At 33.4% G+C, this 14,529-nt stretch overlaps 1 protein-coding gene across 1 annotated transcript in view; it reads left to right on the top strand.

The window, feature by feature from the left end:
- Nucleotides 1-3,183: 3,183 nt before the first annotated feature.
- Nucleotides 3,184-14,529, top strand: part of LOC129231281 (acid sphingomyelinase-like phosphodiesterase 3b) — a 33,829-nt gene continuing 22,483 nt past the window's right edge. The window contains exons 1-2 of the mRNA XM_054865567.1: nucleotides 3,184-3,358; nucleotides 9,255-9,465. Coding sequence (XP_054721542.1) covers nucleotides 3,271-3,358; nucleotides 9,255-9,465 — 299 coding nt within the window. The 5' untranslated portion in view covers nucleotides 3,184-3,270. The remainder of the gene's footprint in view (nucleotides 3,359-9,254; nucleotides 9,466-14,529) is intronic.

The following is a 14,529-nucleotide window of genomic DNA, read 5'->3' as shown; positions in this document are numbered from 1 at the left end:
TGTATATCTGCCTGAAAAAAAAAAAAAAATCTCGAAATACTTAGGTGAAAAAAATCTCAACGCCTCGCTCTGCCAGATTTTAAAGTTTTTATCGCTCTGCCTCGTTTTTATGCATCTTGCATTTAATGAATCAATAATAAAAAATAAAAAAAAGGGCAAGAAACAGATTTGCAGGAAATACATAAAGTTAAACCAAAAATGAAAATGAACAGCTTACATTTAGGAAAGCAATTATAAGTACAAGTAAGGGTTCACAATTTAAAAAAAAAAAAAAAAAAAAAAAAAAAAAAAAAAAAAAAAAACAAGACAAACTTTTTCTTTTAAGTTCTGTGTTACGCACTTCTGTGCCGAAAAATTATCGTATCGTGTCTTCAGTCACAGAATAAAATGAATGTTCTAATCAAATGATTATCAAGTAATTTTCATTCGTATAGAACAAAAATCTTTTTTGAGATCCCACATTTTCTATTCTATTGACTCCTAGTAATATGTAAATACAGCGAGAGAAAGGATTTAGCTTCTTGTTTAGGAGAGGGAACCATTTCTATATTTAATTAACATGATCTTTATCGTAAGCATACTATTTACTCAGAAATACTCCCTATTTTCACAAGCACTCTGTTTGGGGGCTATGCCTTTTAATTTTCTCGAAAATAAAAATTTTCAAAATGCACTTTTAGACGATCTCTGGTAGCATTTGGAAGTAAGTAAGAGGCCCTGTGATCTTCCACCAGCAAATTTTTGAACTTGAAAGCCAAAAACACAATTTCAGGTTCTTCAATTCTGTTAGGAAACGAGGAGTTCGGAAGCTTTCTCCGGAATTTTTCGAAATAGTCTAAAAACGCAGTCTTAGTGTGATGTTGGGGGGAGGCAAAATTTTCAAAGTGTTATAAACATGATTGTAGGCCATCTTTAATAACGTTGGGGACAATTTTAGACGACTTTTTTTTTATGGTCAAAGAAGGACTTTTCACAAACTCCCTTCCCGAAATTTTTTGAAATTAAAGCCATAAAAACGAAATTTAAGACGATCTTTAATGATGTTTTTTTAAGGGAGGGGGGGGGGGGGTGCTTATGTGACCTGAAAACCTTTATGCCTGTAATTAATTTTTTCTACATTGTATTAAAATGCTGATCTAGCTTCTGAGAATGAAAATAGAAAACAGTGAAAACTTGTAACCCCCATTCTATATTGTTCACATCTTAGCTTTGTCGTCAACATAAGGCTGAAAACGTCATTAAAACTAATACATACAATGCTTAGTAATTCTACCACGGTGTGTTTTTTACATTAACTGAATCATATTAAATTGCTAATATATATTTCCTGATTTTCTATGTATTTAATGAGTATGTTGGTGTACGGAATGTTTTCCGCAATTGAATTTTCCGCCTCCCAAACCTTCTAAAGAAATTTGACGAGTCTGGCTCTTAAAGACACAAATAATTTTCAAAAATGTTTGTTGAGCTGTGGAAAGCACTTTATGTGTGTACCATTTGTAGTAACATAAAACACATGTAAAACGATGCAAAATACCGAGTATCTGGAATACGATTTAATCTATATATAAAAATATTTTTCTACTGGAAGGGAAAAATGTCAACTTTTCGCATTCGATAGCATTGTAACAATGTTCATTATATTGTAAATAAACAATTTGACTCAGAAATATTCCTTTCAAATCTATTTCTTTTCAAACCACAAATTTGAAAAAAAAGCAGATGTTGCTAATTTAACAGCTAATAGCACGCATCTACATGGATTCACTTTCAAAAGCACTTGATTCTTCACGAAAGCCTTAGGAAAAGAGGAAAGAAGAAAGGACGTCCAGCGAAGGTCATTGAGGGGAACTAATGAGAGGGTAATAAATCTTACACCCCATTAGCACTTACCCCTCAAAAAGGGGAGGTTACTAATATAGAGCGGGGCGAATGCAAAATGTGAACGTATTTTGAAATTTTTTTCAATAGTTAGAACATGATATTTGTTTAAAAAATGGTCGCATTATTTCAAACAAGATCTCAAAAGAGAGCTGGAAATATTTTGCGTGTCAGGGCGTTCTTAAAATTTCGATAGCACGAGTTGCAGATGTTTTACAGAGCGAAATGTCCAACAGTACCTCGTTTTCGAAGAAATTCATTTTTTCTCGAATTTTAAAAAATCGGAGAATGGACACATCAAAAAAGTAAAAACTAAAAGAAACAGACATGGTCTTGAAAAATACTCAGAAAAAAAACCGGATTCGAAAACTTCACAGGAATTTGTAAAACAAGCTCCAACTTTCCCCGTAGGTTAACATTAGATCTGAATCTTTCAGACTCTCAGTGAAGAGCACCCTTAAAACGAACTAAAACTTTAAACAGCAATATTTCGCATTGCAATTTCTACCTCACAATTTAAAGGGGCGGCTGTGTTTACATTTTACTCGGGGTTGCTTTAATGTATCCAGGTCACCATGCTGTTTAATAGAACGCGCTCGTTTTTATTTCTCATTTCGCCAATGTACTGTAATTGGTTTTGTTCGGCGATCCTAACCGGTCGACCACTGAGTAACCGGTTGCTAACCGCTGCGTTCTATGATCAACCGGTTACCGTATTAATATGAAGCACGTCATCATTAGATGTCACGTGATCGATTAACCGGTAGCTACCAGTTGAGCTCGGCGAACGCAAGCATTCCTTGCGTTCAGCGAACCTCACCGGTCGACTGGTTACTAACCCCAGCGTTCTATGATCAACCGGTTACCGTTCTAAGCAGTTGATTGGAGAACGTGATCATTAGCTGTCACGTGGTTAACTAACCGATAGCTATCGTAACGTAAGCATTGAGATCGTTTCAAAATTCGCCGCCGGGAACATTGGGCGCCGAGCATTTTAGGCACCGGGAATACTGGGCACAATATGCTCGGCGCCCAAAGTTCCCGGCGCCCAAAATGCTCGGCGCCCAAAGTTCCCGGCGCCCAAAATGCTCGGCGCCCAAAGTTCCCGGCGCCCAAAATGCGGCGCCCAATAGTCGGCGCCCAATCTTCCCATTTCGCGTGTGATATGTTCCACATCATCTGGACTAAATATGTGTATTGGAGAGTAGGGACTCTGTCTCTAATCTCCCATGTGGTTATTGCGCCTGGGCGTCTAAAGAAAGAAAGAAAGAAACCCGTCAAGAAGAAGAAGAAGAAGAAGAAATGTAAATATGTCTGTGTGGTGTTTTAGATATTTATAATGTATTGTTGCTTTAATTCTTCTTATTAATCTCACCTGCTAAACTGCCAATGGCTTTCAAAATTTTAGCCTTTTTTTCTCTGCTGCTCTTTTGGGCTGTTGGGAATTCCTCAGCAATTCCTCAAGTATCCCACCAAAGTACGTCAAAATTATTAAGAAAAGTCGACTTAGTTCTTCAACTTCTTAATTGGGTTGCACTGCTAGATTATTAACTTGACATTAAAATCAACCAATTTCAATGCTTAGTTTAATTAATCAGTTATTCAAAATTAATTCTGAATCTCTTTTAGGCTAAATGTTTAAATGTAGCAAAAGGCACTCACGCAAACTAAAGAAAAACTCAAAATATTTGCCCTAAAACTTATACGGACATTTAGAAATGTCAATGAATTAGTATCATTATATACTATACCGAATTCGGGCATACAAAGAGCAATTCGGGCATAAGCGTTTTTTTATTAGAACAAGAACCTGAATAATTTATGAAATTTTCAGAATTGGCATATATTTATATCGGTAGAGTTGACGGTAATTATACAAATAAAAATACAAATGTGACGACCAGCAACAGGCTCTTGGCCCAGCTTGGCTGGTCCTAGCCAATGAAGATCAATGGCCCTCTTAAAGCTATCCACCCCCTTGCTCATTACCACCTCTTCCGGTAAACTTCCAAGAGCCCACAACCCTACAAAAGTAGTAGTTTTTCCTTATTTCCAGGTTAGCCTGAGATTTGAGTAGCTTAAAACAATAACCCCTCATCCTGCTTTCCCTGCAAAAATTTAATCCATTAACATCATTCATTTTGATAAATTTAAACAACTGAATCATGTCCCCTCTGATCCTCCTTTGCTCCAGGCTGTACATATTAAGCTATTAAGTCTGATATCATAATCTAAATCTGAAAGTCCCCTTACTAGTCTAGTTACCCTTCTTTGAACCTTTTCCAATACACAAATATCTTTCCTTGGATAAGGCAACCAAAAATGAACAGTATATTCCAAATGGGGTCTTACTAAACTCCTATATAAAGGCAGAAGAACCTTTTTAGATTTGTTTGAAATAGATCTATTGATAAACCCAAGCATTCTGTTGGCTTTATTACTTGCAATGCTGCACTGTTTATTAAACTTGAAGTCCTGATTTATTAAGATACCAAGATCAATAACATTTTCTGCCTGACTAATAATTGAACAATAATTTGTACACTTATTTCCATGACCTAAGTGTAGCACTTGACATTTCCTTACATTAACTGCCATACCCCACTTATCTGCCCACTTAGTAATATAATCTAAATCATCTTGAAGCTGTTTTACCTGTTCTTCATTTTCTACAATACCCATAACTTTTACATCATCAGCAAAACAATTCATGCTTCCAGAAATATTCTGGTTGATGTCATTCATAAAAATAATAAACAAGAGAGGCCCTAAAATTGAACCCTGAGGAACCCTGCTTAAAACATCACTCCATTTAGAATAATTTCCCCTTACAACTACCCTTTGTTTCCTTCCACTCAGCCAATTTCTAACCCAGTGTAAAGTTTTTCCTCCTATTCCTATATCAGCTAATTTGCTGAGTAGAGCAACATGCTGTACCTTATCAAAAGCTTTTTGAAAATCAATATAAACAACATCCACACACTTTTTGTTATCTAAAGCCAAGGTAACCTTGTTGTAGAAATGCAATAAATTAGTAGCGCATCATTTACCTTTCCTGATCCCAATGGCAATGATTGGAGGGGAAGGGGGGGGGGGGCAATCGCCCCCTGCACTTTTTTTTGTCTAAGATTGACTCATTGTTAAGATTTCAATTTCAAAACATTATGGGTGAGATTACCCGAACATTAACATCACCAAATATTGTTTAAAATTTCAATTTTAAAAATTTTCTGGGAGAAAATGCCCGAGCGCACTCTCTCCTTCTTTTAAATTCAAAGATGACTTAAATTTTCATTATGAAGACTCCTGTTTGAGGAAACAAATTCACTAAGAGAATCCTCCTAAATAGCATAAAACTGCCTTTTTTAAGTTGAAATCCCCAAAGGAAGTTCAAGTTTGAGTTCTTAGGATTTCATCAGTTCAAAAAAAGAAAAAAAAAAAAATACTGGGAGAACCTCCAAATTCTTTCGTTCCCCCTTAAGTCAGTGAAAGAGAAGTCTGAAATAACATTTTAAAAGACACTTAAAAACTTTTAAAGTTTGCAAAAATTTCTGTGAAAGTACCCTGAACCCCTTGCTCTTGCTAAAGATGGCTTTAACTTGTGACTTTAAAACATCATTTTAAGATTTTTTTTCGGAAAGTGTCTTCCTCACTCTTACATTACCAAAGACAGTCCAAACTTCTTCGTTTTTATTATTATTGCTCTTTATTAGACTCTTTTATTTAAAAAAAAAAACATTACGGGTACAGCTCTGGAAACTCCTCTCCATTACTGAAACGTTTACAAAACTCTATTAAAACCACGTTTTTAAAACTTCAATTCCAAAACATTTACGTGAGAGAACATCAAAACCCCTACCCCCCCCACCTCACTCAAAATAGCCTAAAAGAGTCTTCAACTTCCTAAAGAAATTTTGCTCCCACACTTATAAGCCCCACTCGTCGCCTCTGCCTCATGGGCGGATTTATGGGGGGGCAGAGGGGGGCAATGCTCCCCCAGTTTTGGGAGAACTTTATGTAGTAATAACACATTTTCCAAAAAAAAAAAAAAATCATTTTTTCTTTTTTGAATAGTTTAGAAGAGCATGGGTGGATTTATAGGGGGGGGGCATAAGGGCAATACCCCCCAGTTTTGAGAGGACTTTATATAGTAACAACACATCTTCCAAAATCTTAAAACAAAAAAATCATGACTTTTTTCTTTTTTGAATAGTTTAGTGAAAATGAAGAGAATAGCGAATGTCCTTTTCTGATGGGAGAAAAGAAAAAGACAAAAAAAAAAAAAAAAAAAAAAACTAACATTAAATACAAATAGTGCAGCTGTCACTGGGATGCTGAAAATGTGTCTAAATTCACTATTTTGGACTGAAAACCATTTGGGCAAGTGTATGAAAATATAGGCTAAACAAGCTATACATTAAGCTGCAACACTCAATAATGGTTGACGATTATTTTAACAAATTAGAACCTAAAGCAAATGGGGGAGGACCCCCCCCCCCATTCGCGCTAACAGAACGATATACTCGTTATGATTTGTGTCCACATTTAAAGCGGATTTGTGCATAATATTTATGTTCTTAGTAGATTAATTGGCTTTTTGAGAGATTCTAAAAAATAGTTCCCCCCGCCTTTTTTTTGAGAGAGAGAAATTTAATTCTAACACAAACTGAATAAATTTCAGTTATCTGAGTATTCTGATTAATTGAATCTTTTTACTTAGTGGGAAAGTACTATTTTACTTACTTTATAAATACTGTTTAAAAAGTAAGGTAAGTCATAATCATCTAAGTCTAAGTGAGTCAGTCCTTGTCATTATTGAAATCTAAATAATTGAGTCATCAAAAGTTTTGGAAAATTTGTGTAAAATTGTATAAAAATCTAAAAAAACCCTAACAAAGATTGGTAAAATCGTAAAAATCCTTTAATTGTGAAAACTGAGGAATTTTTGTAAAAATTACAAGAAAATCAAGCAAAAATCTGCAGGTAAGAGTGAATTACAAACAGGGCTGAATTTGCCTATAAGATAAACAAGCTATTGCTTAGGGCCCATGCTTTGAAGTGGGTCCCTAACTCCCAAAAACAAATTGCATGATTCGTTCCTTAAAAAATGAAAATTGGTTGAAAAAACTAATTTTATTTTCAAGTGCTTGAACACTTTGAATGTTTGGAAACATGTGGCTACAAATCTTAAATTTTAAAATTTCTAACAAATGGAAGAGGAATGCCAAAATTTGTCAAATTCAGTCCTTGCCACATCCTGCAATAAAAATGTAAAAATCATGGTTCTTGCGTTTGTAACATATTATTTGAAATAAATTTTTGTGACTCACAAGTTTCATATCTTGCTATATATTCAATCCCTAATGCAGTATTTTGGAAATTCTTTAGCATTGATTGCTTTTATCTTACTTTTACTGCATATTGTTAATCTGTTTAGCCCGAAAAAAAAATCATACACTACCTCTATTCCTTTTCATTTTCTGCATTTCTTATAATTAAAAAAAGGTTGTTGTAATGAGAAATCTATAGTTTATTTTTTCTTTCAAACTTAAAATGGCTGTTTCTTACAAAGTTTGAACAATACTGTACAACTGTATAATCTAGTTATCACTTTCTTTGTCTGTCCCATTAACCTTTATAAGGCTTCAAAATGCAGAATTTTATATCCATTTTACAAAATTTCTTCCGGGGGAGAAACCCCCGGGGCTCCTAAAATTAGAGATATTCTATTTCCCACTTAAAAGGGAGCCCTGTGTCACTCTCTTGATATCAGCCCCCTCTCTTAAGGTCAATTCAAAAAGGACAACATGAAAACACACATTAATAAAAACAACACAAAAAAGTAAAGCATAGACAAAAACATGGGAGTAGGGGGGGGGGGGGGGGAGCTATAAAAATGTTGCTCAAAAAAAAAAAAAAAATCCTGCCCCCTCAGGAACTCAGTCCTAAATCCGCCTATACTTTGCCTGAACCCATACTGCAAAATAGTCAACAGACTATTAGTCTCTAAGAAATTCATAATATTAATTTTGATCAAAGTTTCAAAAATCTTACAAACCACTGAAGTCAGACTTACAGGTCTATAATTCCCAGCATTAACTTTAGACCCTTTCTTGAAGAGCGGCTTTATGTTATCCAGTTTCCAGTCCTCTGGCATTGTTCCTGAGTTATAAGAAGAATTAAAAATATTTGAAATAACATCCACTAATTCTGTACATTCAACTAAAACTTTTTGATAAATATTATCTGGTCCCGGAGCTTTAGTTGCTTTAATTTTTTCCAAATGAAATAGAACCCCCTCCCTGGAAAACACAAAATACTCAAGCTGCATAATAACTTGTGTCTTGCTAGTGTCAACTGTTAAGATACAGTTATCCTTAAACACACTGGAAAAAAAGTTATTAAGAATATTTGCAATATCCCTATCATTTTGGATTAAATTTCCATACTCATCAACTAGTGTCTCAATTTGACAATTTCGAGCTTTTCCAGAATTAGCGTAAGCAAAAAATCTTTTAGGATTCCCATCAATGTTAACTGCTAGCCTATGCTCCAATTCCCTTTTCCAAATCCACACCAAATACTTAAACTTTCGTCTTGCCTTACAATATTGTAGCCTATCTGCACTCTGACCAGTTTCCTTAAACTGATGAAAAGGTGCTTGCTTATAATTTAGAGCTTCGTTAATCTCCCTGGAGAACTACATGGGCCAAATTTTAGTACTAACACCTTTTTTCCTAAATGGAACATAATCTCCAACCGTTTTTGCCAGTTTTTCCTTAAATTCCGTCTACTGCTGATCTACGTCGCTATTTTCCAATCCTGACGAAAACACCTCTTTCAAGCTCTGCCTAAGTGCCACAAAATCAGTATTTCTGAAATTGGGCACAAGCACAAAATTTTCAACTTTGCACACTTCAAATTCAGTCTAAAACCTAATGCTGTTATGATCACTCTCCAATATGATCCTCTACACACAACCCCTGAAAAGAACTTCCTACGTCACAGAAAACTAGATCCAAAATCGCCTCATCTCGAGTCCCCTAATTTACAATTTGATCTAAGCTACTTATGCTACTTTTTCTATTATTTTCTAAATATAGATGATTTGAAATAATTTTAGAACCTAAGTCAAATGAAAAGAATATTAACTGATGTTAGATATTGATGTTGGTTTACAGGAGAGTAGACTGATTATTTTAAAAATAACTTATCATTTACTACAAAAAAGTAAACTTTTTGTCAAATTTCTTCGGAAAATAGGAAATTTTTTTTCAGAAAATGTGCTACATGTCACTACCATAACACCTGCTATAAGCTTTCTCTACATATATTTACTAAAGAACTGATTGGAAAATATGTTTCATCTTTAGGTGTTTTCTGGCATGTTACTGATATTCACGTGGATCAAAATTATTCCAGAACTGGAAATCCTTTAGATCTGTGCCATGATGATAATACTGATCATCCTGACAATGGCTTATATGGAAATTTCTTATGCGACTCGCCACTGTATTTAGTTAATGCAACAATAAATTCAATGAAAATTATTGAACCACATCCTGATTTTGTATTATGGACTGGGTAAGTATTTTTAGAAGAATTAAATGTATTCATTGTTTAGTATTGTATATTCAAATAGTTCATATCAAAGTAAAAAGATAGGTATTATATTTTCTAAAAGTACTTTTCATTGTAAGTGTAAATTTTATAAACACTATGTTTGTGCCCTAATAAGCAAATATTTTTGAGATTTTGTATCTGTATGCAAGGTTAGTTCTTATTAATAACAATTCAATTGTAAGCCCAATATTAGTATGTAGTCGACTCCCGCTACCACACGATCCAACTTACGCGAAATGGCAATAACGTGAGTTTTTCAGGAACAACCAAATTTAGAGCTGAAGTGAATTTCTCGCTTTCAACACGAAAATGTTTGGAAAGGAATCATGATGCTAAGTTTAGGCTTTGTTATTGACTACTAAACATTGCCTTCATAAATGTACTTTCATCCTTTCAGCATCACTGACTGAGCAAGTTCCACACACTGTACTATAAACGTCACTTTATTAGTGTGTATATATATCACCTCTCCTCATTTTTCATTTATTTATTTTAAATATGAAAGGTGATGAAATATTGTGGCACCTAGGCACGCTGTTTCATCTAAAGTTTGAAGATAGAAACAAAAAGTGAAAGTTTGCAACAATTTAAGAAAAGGTAAAGATTTTTGATACACGTGATCAACTAAAAAGTGGATCAAAGGTAGCATGACAATTAGGTATGAGTGAATCTTTCATACGTATAATTAAAAGTCAAGAGAAAGGCAATCTCTATAAGTCCAGACCTTAGTTTTAATATGAAACTTACAGAGTAGTGTTTAAGCAAAATGCAAACAATATGAAATTGCAATATGCTCTTGTATTGTAGATTATAGAGACCCTGAAAGAGGGGTGTTACCATAGATGTAAATGTTATAAAAGTAAATGCGAAGCTACTATATTTAAAAATGTATTAGAATGGCGATCAGATTGCGCAGCATAAATCATCTTTAATTTTTAAGTTATAAATGTAACTTATTGTATCTACTGTATAGTACTCTTACAGTGCAGTGTTTTATTATTGCTACATACTTTACATACCACATTCTTTTATTTTTATGTCTCTCTCTCCCACTGATTTTGTGCATCGTAACAGTTATTTTATTTTGAATAATGCAGCTTTTTAAAAAATATGGTGCAATTCAGCTCTTTATATAAGAAACTTCAATATGTAGTTAAAAAATGGTCTAAAACAGTTTAAAAGATATTTGAAAATTCTAAAATGATCGGGTATGGTAATAAAGAGATCTTATAGACAACTTTTCCACAACGCGAAATTTTGACTTATGCGAGGAGTCTTGGAACGCATCCCTCGCCAGGATCCGACTCTACTACTAAGCTTGCATACAGGAGTGTGCACAGAAATTTTTGGGGCCCAACACAAATGACTTCTACGAGCCTCCTCCATATTGTTATTGTTTACCCCTAGTTCTCTGCATATATTTCACCCTTCATTTAAAAAATCTCGGGCCCCCTTCAGGCCGGGCCAACAAGTTGACCCTTCTCCCCCTTCCCTGTGCAGGCCCCCGCTTGCATAAACTAAATGCACGTTGCAGAACAGAAGCCTCTACTACAGAACAGGTATGTTCAATGTGAGTGCGTCAGAAAAAATCAAAGAAAATTGCTGTAGAGCAAACACTTCTTTTTGAGAATGTAAAGGATTTTCCATATATGCCATTATTTTTAAGGAAGTCACATTAACAGTAGTCACTTCGAAATTGGCTATAAAAATTTTGGGGCCAATAAGCACAGGGAAGACTTTCTTTTTCTGCTGCCAAAAAGTGTACTTAATTCATGATCTGTGCTGCTTGTAAAATATTCAAGCCAAAACTTTCATATTTCTACATATCTTCAACAATCCCTTATCCAACATATTGATCTCGGCATTAATTGAAGTTCATGTCTCATAAACTTCTTTTGAATTCAGCTGCAAGTTCAATAGCCTGAAGGAGCAAACGGGGATTCCACAGTATTGTTCTCATTGTAGATATGACATTTACAAACTTTAATTCTATGTAACTTGGCAAAAAATTGAACAATGTGAATGCTTTTTTTTTCATCAAATCAGAACACATTATATTTCATAAAGCAGAGCATGTATAAGCCTTTTTTTAGAAGTATTGCCAACATGATGCAGAAAACCAGATATTTTAATGAGTCTTCAAGAGTATAGCAACATCAATGTGTATTCATCTAAAGGAAATAAAAAGCCTTTTCATGAAAGTGAAAGAATTGTGTAGATAATTACGCAATTAAAAATAAACTGTTTTGGATATACAAAAAGTTATCATCTTGGTTTACTGCTTCCTCTGACTTTTTTCTTAATCATTTAAAAAAAAATTAGCCATTTATTTAAAAAAAAAATGATTTAAGTTGCTAAATAAATGATCACAGCTATCAGCGGCATTATTTGTCAAATCTGCAGCTTCAAATAGGGCACTCTTGAATCACTAAAAACAATGCATTAGATGCCAACTTTTTTGTACATGAAGGACTCAAAAATCATTCCTTGTATAAAGCAAACTTATTATAGAAATATTTCATCATATGAGGCATTGAGAAGCAAAGGGATGTAAGTGGACAATTTGCAATTGTCAATCTGATCCTTACAGCCCACTAGTAAAAATTGATTGGCCTTGGAGATAATGTCATATACTCTTGGCGACTTTTTGGTGCTGTCGCCAAGAATTGCATGTACAACATGTTCCTTTAGTCAAGTATACAAGTCGTAGGTCCTTTTGGGCAATGCATTTTTTGCCATCAGGTGGTGTAATGTAATGTGTATTAATGCAACATACCACCACAAAAAAAAAAAAAGAAAAAAAAAATGAATATAAGATTCAAAAATATCAAAAACTAGGAAACTTTTTGTACAGAAATAAAAAAACACTAAATTTTTTAAAAAAAATACTTAAGTTAGCAAAATTCTATAACAGTTTGGTACATAAAAATATACCAATAGAAATAAAATCTTTTTTAAAATATGCTGCAAAAAGGAGCAAAGTGATTCAAATTGCAATATTTCAAGGGAAAAAATATCCCGAAAACCAATCGCAAGCAATATAAAAATATTATAAAGTAAATTATGATCAAAGAGAAGTGGTACTAAATCAGCAAAAAAAATATAGGTTCTACTATTTCAGTCAAAAAAAAAAAGTCCTTGAAATTTAGATGTATGTAGTAGGAATGCACGGATAAACAAATTAGCCGATTACCGATTAATCGGCAATTGCCAATTAATGATCACGATGTTTATTTTTAATACTATCGATTTCTCCAAGTTTTTTTTTCCTTTTACAATTTTGGTTTTAAAAATAGTAAATAGTTTATATCTTAGAGAAGATTTGTTTTTGTACATTTAACTAATTTTCCCAAAATAATTTCAAAATTTTTTGAGCCAACTTTCATGTTATTGTTAATAAAGTTACATTATGTTAACTAGACATGAAACTGTTTTAAAAATTGGGAGAACCTGTAGTCAGTAGGCTAATTAAGGAGCACTTTTAATTAAATAAAAAAATATTTGTGACCATTTAATATAAAATTTATTCTTAGTGAAAATCATAAGGTTGAGGAAAAGAATATTCAATGTAGGGGGACTGGCCTTTGAGGTCTCTGGATCTCGATCCTATTGAACATATTTGGGATAGTCTAGGAAGAGCCAGAGTAACTCGCCTCCTTATGCCCTTGATGAGTTTAATGTGCACTTTTGGGAGAATGTACCAACTTAATTACCCCAAGCATTTATTGACAACCTCATAAACAGTATGAAAGCTCATTGTGAAGCTTGTATAGCAGTGTATGGTGGTCACACTTCATATTGGAATTGGACTGACTTTTCCCAAGATAAATGTTTTCTCTGATTTATATTTTAACACTTTTTAATTAATGTACCCTGTTTCTGAATTGCCAAATAAAATCTTTTCATTGTTTTTATGTTTCTATGTTCTTTCTTCCATTGGAATATAACTCTGTGCCAAACTTCGTGGCAACAAAGTGAATAGTTTTCGGTTTTCACAGATTTTACGTTTGTGACCTTAATTCTAGACATGAGTGTGTGAACCAGCAAGAAATAGGTTTTATGTCCTGACAATGCTGAACTGCTTATATTTTTGCATTACGACTTAAAAGGATTGAGATTTTATTATTCATGATACTGATAGGTGAATGTCAGCTGTGGGGAATTTTTTTTAGCTATTATATTCAGTTTTATGCAGTTTTGGTATTATTTGGTATTTTTTGATCCAGTTTTCAATTACAGTGAAGCACAGTTTATACATTTTTGAACGGACTGTAAAAAAAGCGTACAAATGAAAAAATGTATAACAGGTATAGTTTAATGTGTATTAGACTCCACAAGGACCAATTTAAAAAAAACATATCATTGATAAAAATGTATAAAAGAGAAACGTATAAACGGTGCTTCACTGTTTTTGTTTTTTTTGCTCAGTACTTTCATACTACATGTTACACTTTACTTATGTTTGCATAAAATTACATTTATCTATAGTTATTAAATTTATTCATAGTAGTTTCTTGTTGAAGGCATATGTAAAATAAAAAAATTTCTGTTGATTAATCGACAAAATTTGCCCAATTACAAACAATCAGCAAAGTGGCCAATTATGGCCGATTGGTATTGCTGATTAATCGGTGCATCTCAAGTGTAAAGAGTAGAAATTTTTCTTAAGTACATCACAAACAATACAATAGCACCAGAGATAAATTTGCTACATTACTAAGTAAAGTATGAATAACTGTGTACATCTGTCTAAAAATTTTGAAACCATACTTTTAAAGATTTCTTAGATGTCTTGAACTAGAGCAGTGATGTGAATGAACAAATCTTGAATTAATTTACATTTTTGAAAAATGCAGTAGTACTTCCTGTGATATGTTATTCAAAAATTCTAATAGTTTCGTAATAATTCCTATATATTTAAAAAAAATCTAATTTCCTTCAATATTTTTGACGGATCTCTCTTTTAGGCTTGGCATAACCATATTTTATTATAAAGAAATGGTTTCGATTCTGCAAAAATGTGAT

The sequence above is a fragment of the Uloborus diversus genome, chromosome 10 (assembly GCF_026930045.1).
Source record: "Uloborus diversus isolate 005 chromosome 10, Udiv.v.3.1, whole genome shotgun sequence".
In the NCBI taxonomy this organism is placed as follows: domain Eukaryota; kingdom Metazoa; phylum Arthropoda; class Arachnida; order Araneae; family Uloboridae; genus Uloborus; species Uloborus diversus.
This window is presented reverse-complemented; position numbering and strand designations above follow the sequence as displayed.